This window comes from Rhea americana, unplaced genomic scaffold, assembly GCF_003343005.1.
Source record: "Rhea americana isolate MKP2758 unplaced genomic scaffold, rheAme1 scaffold_82, whole genome shotgun sequence".
In the NCBI taxonomy this organism is placed as follows: Eukaryota; Metazoa; Chordata; class Aves; order Rheiformes; family Rheidae; genus Rhea; species Rhea americana.
The window spans coordinates 2,992,856-2,998,855 of record NW_028187001.1 but is presented as its reverse complement, the minus strand read 5'-3'; the positions used below and the strand labels follow the sequence as shown (position 1 = coordinate 2,998,855).

At 43.1% G+C, this 6,000-nt stretch overlaps 1 protein-coding gene across 1 annotated transcript in view; it reads left to right on the top strand.

The window, feature by feature from the left end:
* The window catches only part of MAP3K15 (mitogen-activated protein kinase kinase kinase 15), an 85,968-nt gene that overhangs the window by 77,300 nt on the left and 2,668 nt on the right, over positions 1-6,000 (top strand). The window contains exons 22-25 of the mRNA XM_085323163.1: positions 1,512-1,689; positions 2,409-2,583; positions 4,339-4,524; positions 5,264-5,369. Of these exons, the coding sequence (XP_085179289.1) occupies positions 1,512-1,689; positions 2,409-2,583; positions 4,339-4,524; positions 5,264-5,369 (645 nt within the window). The remainder of the gene's footprint in view (positions 1-1,511; positions 1,690-2,408; positions 2,584-4,338; positions 4,525-5,263; positions 5,370-6,000) is intronic.

The window sequence follows — 6,000 nt, the reverse complement described above, 5'->3', positions numbered from 1 at the left end:
CTCTCTGTCTCTCTCTGTCTCTCTCTGTCTCTCTCTGTCTCTCTCTGTCTCTCTCTGTCTCTCTCTGTCTCTCTCTGTCTCTCTCTGTCTCTCTCGTTCCATCTTGCTTTCTTGCTGAATCGCTCAGTCTCGTGCATTCTCGCTCTCACTTTTTAAGTCATGCACACCTGGATTTGTTCAGTATTCAGTTTACCTGGGTCTCCTGGGTGTGCATGGGTGAGCATTTTTAAACACAATGTTTGGCTTGGAAATTTGGCATTTAGGGGCTGAAGAAGATGTTTTCTGGGGTTGTTTTGTTTCATCCCCCTAGTGTCGTCTTCATCCCCCTCAGTAAACTGAATATCTTCTGCTCACATTGGAAATCAGCCGCTTTCTCAGTGATAAGCAAATCTTAGTATTGAACTGCCAAAGAAATCATTAGTATTTGAAGGAGGCTCCCATTTAAAAACAAGCACAACCCCTGGTCTTGTATCTTTTTTCCCTTACTTGTACACCCATGTGCACATCCTCGCAATGCAAACTGAATTAAGTTTCCTTTTTGGGGTGTTTTTCCCCCTCAGCAGGGAATTTTGGAGGAAAAAAAGGGGGGGAGGGCTGAAATTCTAAGGGGCAAAAAGTAGCAAAGATTTCATAATGTTTAGCTGATTTTTTTTTTCTGGGGAAATGGGCATCTCCTCTCATCTGGAGGGGCAGCGGGTACAGAGAGCAGCTGCTGTCCCTGCTGTTTGCTGGCTGCCCTGTCCGGCACAGGCACTGCAGTAACCGCAGAGCTCACGCGGCTCAGCCGTGGGTGGCAGCTGGGAGCTGTGGGGAGGCTTTGGCCTCCTGCACCTGCAGCCGCCGCGGTTCGGCTCTCCTGCAGCCTTTTTGGCCTTGGCTGAGGGTTTGTTTCAGGCAGCATTAGAAAGGATCTAGCTCGCCTTGTTAGCTGCACTGGGAGCAACGGGTTTTTCATCTACTGCCAGGGTAGCTGCAGTTGTCTTCTGCACCCTCTTGCCTATCCCTTGGCAGATACCTAGGACATTGGAGAAGGAGCAAATTTAGRTCCAACTGCACAATCTGGCAGAGGACCAGGAGGGAGGAAGCTAGTAGCAGGTTGCTTTCTGCTTAGAGGAGTAGCTGTGGTGGAGCAGCTGGTGGTAACCTACTGGATTTGAGAGGCTCTGTAAACAACTGTATAGACAGTGTATGGAGACCAGTACCAAGAAGTGTGTGTGTGTGTATGGGAGAGGGAGAGAGAAATAATTGGTAATAAAATGTCATTTTCCTACTAGTATCTGTCTACTTTGCTGTCTTTGAGTTTAGCAGTTATCTAACTCGTATCTTTTAATGTTTATGTATATAAGGATCTTGACTTCTGTTGTTGCTTTTTATCAGCAAGACTACATCTGCCTCAGCTGTTTTACCAAATGAGGTCTTGACATCATCAAAGATGATCACGGGCTGTAATTTTAAGAGCGTCACCCTTTCCTGCCTAGTTCTGCTACATGTCTTATAAYGTTTGTTAACAGATTACAATCGTAATACATCTCTTCCACTGCCGATCCACGGAGAACAGGCTGGCAGTAGCAGCAGTGAGCATGGGTCTGTTTCGCCAGAATCTGACATACAGCATGACATGTTTTTTGAAAGGCCAAAGAGATCTATTTCAGAGATTCAGACAAAGCACCACATTTCCCACTTATTAAGGTAAAGTGTTTGTTTTTGGCTTGACCCCAGTGATGTTTATGTGCATTTAATTCATGTTATTTTTTATCTGAAAGCAATTGTYGCACATAATGAGTAGGTAAGCAGGTGTGTTCAACAGCAAGTGCATTGCATAAATAAGATACCAGCTGGTTTAAGTGTGGTTTATATGTAACTAGTGGATAGCAATTCTCTCTCTTCTGAAGGTTTCCATGTATTTATGTACTTTTTTCCAGTGAATAAATGTCAGTTTCCTATTGACTGAATGGATATTGACTCAGGAGTAAGTGCAAGAGTTCCTCCTTTCCAAGTATTCATGAAAAAACTTGGGAAAAGGGCAGCAGAAACATAATTTGCTGATCRGAGAGCACAAAACATTCCCAAATTAATGTGTTACAATATGGTGCTAGAAGAAATGTGTAGTTATCTCAGTCCAGGGTTTTCAGTTTTCCTCCCCAAAACTGAACCAGCGCTGAGTGGCTTTGGTGCCAGTTTTCACCAGGGTGAAAACAGCATGGTGCCCTCAGCTTCGGGGGGGGGAAGGTCAGTTGAGGATCTGAATTGTCTTCTCTCTCCAAATTGGTGTTTGACAGCCTGGTCAATCTGTTGCTGTTATTTAACCCACTTTCTAACTTCTTAACTATCCCTACTCACTTGTGGCAGTACTGATGTGTTGCTAATGCTGAGGTCTGTCTTTGTGTTTGGCCCTGCTGCTGCCCCAGCGTGCCTGACGAGAGCTTGGTCTCGGAGGACAGGAGCGTGTCTTCTCCTGTGGAGGACAAGGATTCTGGCCTGTTTTTGCTGAGGAAGGACAGCGAACGTCGAGCCATTCTGTATAAGATTCTTAAAGAAGAACAGAATAAAGTTGCTTCAAATTTGCAGGACTGTATTGCACAGGTAAYTTCACTTCAGCACTACTTTTCCTGCTTAAAAAAGAAAATTAAAAATCAGGTAGTTGATATCATTCCTTTTCCTGGAGACTAATAAATTAAGGTGCTAATAGTTTTAAATTAGGAGGAATTTACCTTTCTGTAGTTCAAGTTTACACTTGTAGTTGCGTTTGATAGCCTGTGAACTTTTAACTGCTTGGATTGTTCCTTCTGGATATCTTAATCTCTGAAATACGAAACTGTGCAAGACTCTCGCTATTGCCTGAATAGATAGCAGTTCTATCTTCTGTCTGCTGCTAAGCTCTTGGTTTTTGCTTTTTTCGGTGGTGTGGTGATTATTTTGCAGGTGGAAGGAGAGGTTGTGGGGTTTCTTTTCTTTTTTTTTTTTCCCCGTTTTCTAAAGGATATAGAAATGGAACACCAGCTAGTAATAGGTCTGGTAAGCAAAGCTAGATAATTCAAAATAGATGTAAACTAGGTACAGAACATTAACCTTTAATAAGCTGAGGCAGATTTCTGCAGAGGGAAGGGTTGACTGWAAAGAGAAGCAAGAAAAAAGCATGTGTCCCATAACTGAGCTGTGGGTGCTGGGAAGGGTTAATCTGTAGCCAAGATGTGCCACACACCAGGAACAGTTGATCATTTAGCCTTTTCTTCCTAGCATCTGCTTATAATGTGCCATTAATATGATRATAGATTTTTACAGAAGGTGGCAGGTGGCGGGGAAAAAAGGGGACCCCTCTGACTGCTGGGGTAAGCCCCAGCTGAGCCCAGCAGCGGGAGTCAGCACAGGGTTTGCTTCTCCCTCTGACTCGCTTCCCGTGTGGGCTGCGTACCAGCACTAGCCACTTGCCTCTGGCCCTGGTGGCTTCTGCTCAGTTTTACCTGCCCCAAAGAAAGAGCCTGCAGCTAAGGCTGGGGAAGGGAGTAGGGGCAAATTTCTGCTCTGCTCTGAACTTAAATTGCAGCATAGCTCATAGTCCTTACAGAGGACTAAAATTTGTGTGAGAGACCTTAGTCAGAACCACGTTTGGAACTGAGGTTCTAAATATTTTCCAGGATAAGGAAGGATTATTTTGTAACAGCATGTCGTACCTCAGTCCCCAGATGTTTTGTGGTACCGCTCAAATGTTTTCTGTCATCTCCTCCSGATAATTTCTGTAGTATTTCTCACTTTGCCTTACACAGGTTTGTTGTTCTCACATGTAGTACTTGGGTAGCTCCAACTGCGTTAAGTGTTATGGACTGCAAATCATCAGATGAACCCTTGAGGCCTATCACTATGTAACCTTAGAACTTTTTCTGACTTCTAATAAATATGTGTATAAACATAATGCTTTGCTTAAGGACATCAGATGTCTGCATAATTAGATGTAAGTTCACATTCTGCTTACTGTAAGGATGGCATTTACAAAAACTTGGGTCTCTAGTAGCCCATTCTGCTATTTTTATGGAGGAGTGCTACYCTCTGCAGTACACTGGAGAAATGTATAGATCTTACCTGGAATTTCTTCCCTTTGCGACAGCCACTGTAGCAATAGACTTAACACCTAATTTCCTAAAATAAAACTAATTTAAAAAATACCAGTTAGAAAAAAGTAGACAATAAAAACTCTGAAGAAACAAAACTTGTGATTTCTGTCCATAGCTGTGAAATATGTGTGCAAAGCTAAAAATTTTAACTGTACATATACTGTTGCTACTAATTAGTTGTTTATGAATCAGAGATCTACTTAATATGCATTCCTTATCACTTCTCCAGAGTTCTGAAGAACTGCTACTTTCAGTAACCCACATCAAGCAAATTATTGGGATTTTAAGGGACTTCATACACTCTCCTGAGCACAGAGTGATGGCTTCTACCATATCCAAGCTGAAAATGGATTTGGACTTTGACAGCACTTCCATCAATCAGATTCAACTGGTGCTGTTTGGGTTTCAGGATGCGGTGAGTTCTCGGCTTACCACARAGGGAAAGGAATTCTTCCCAGACAAACCTCCCCCCAGGTGTTTGTAGCTTTCCTGTTCTTCCTCACACAGTCTGACTTCATCCCTGTACATGCTGAACAGCCATTTGCTGTTTGAGGTCCAACCTCTGTGCCTGTCAGGGAAGGTGGGAAGGTGTGGGCACTATRGAGCAGGTAAGGCCCCAGTGACAGATCATATGGAGGACTAGAAGAGAAAATGTTTGAAGGTCAGGTTTTGCCTGGAGACCATGCGAGCACCGATGTTGAAAGTGCTCTTAGGCAAAAAGGAGGACTGAGGTTATCCTGAGCATCAGACAAGCTCTGCCGAGGTGTTGTGCCCCAGCACGTGGGGGCGGACACAGCGCCCACGTGTGCTGGAGACTCAGTGAGTTCCCAGGTGGGCCACGAGGCCAGGTGGTGCCTGAGAGGTTGCCTGTGTGCTAATAGCAAGCGCTAATGTCTGTGCCAGATCCTACATCAGTTTCCTGTTCTCTCACTCGTTGTAGTGAAGAGGCAGCTTTCAGTCTGGGTAGAGTTGGAGTGTTGCAGCCCAGAAATGTCAAATCTGTTGATTTGACTTTGAAAGGTGAGAAGGCTATACTAACTCTTGCAGTTGCTACTGTATAATACTTAGGAAAGAAAATCAATCTTGGTTTTAAGTAATCTAAGGTATAAGCAAATGTCACCTGCTGTTCCTTTGACTAGCTTATTTCTTTATAGGTGAACAAAGTATTAAGGAACCACTTAATAAGGCCCCACTGGATGTTTGCAATGGATAACATCATTCGCCGCGCAGTCCAAGCAGCAGTCACTATTCTTATTCCAGGTAAGTCAAAACAGTTGAACATAATCTGAGGGAAAAGGCTGTTTCTGTATCAGAGATACAGCAAATGGAGTATTTGTACAGGAACAGGAAGTGTTCTACTGAAGTGTAGACCTTGAGGAGTAATGCTGTATTTGCAGTACAGAAGTGCCTAACAGAGTATTTTGAGTGCGCTTACTGATGGTGAGCCCTTTCAGTTCAAAGTGGCTATGGCTTTCTAATCAAATTGGCCAGATTTTTTTCAGGACTTCAGTAGTTGGAGAAAGATGGAAATTGTTCTTTAGTAGAAAGAGCAGCACATACTGAGAGAAGTGAGGTTAGAAATGCTAACCAGAAAAAAAGGGGAAGCAAGTGTGTTTTTTTTTTTTTTTTTTTTTTTTTTTTTTTACAGGGTTTCTCATTAGTTTTACTAGCTGTTTTATTATTCACTTCATTCACTTTCTACTGCATGACAAGCATCATATTTGTCAAGAGTCTTTCCTTTGTAATCTACAGCTACTACTATTGGTAATTTACAGCAGAGCTACTATAGTGCCACTCATACTTACTTATTGTAGAACTGATGCTGTAAAGTCCATGGGCCGTGTACCRTAAGACTCTGCTGCTCTCCCACCCTCTATTTTAAGAAAGCATG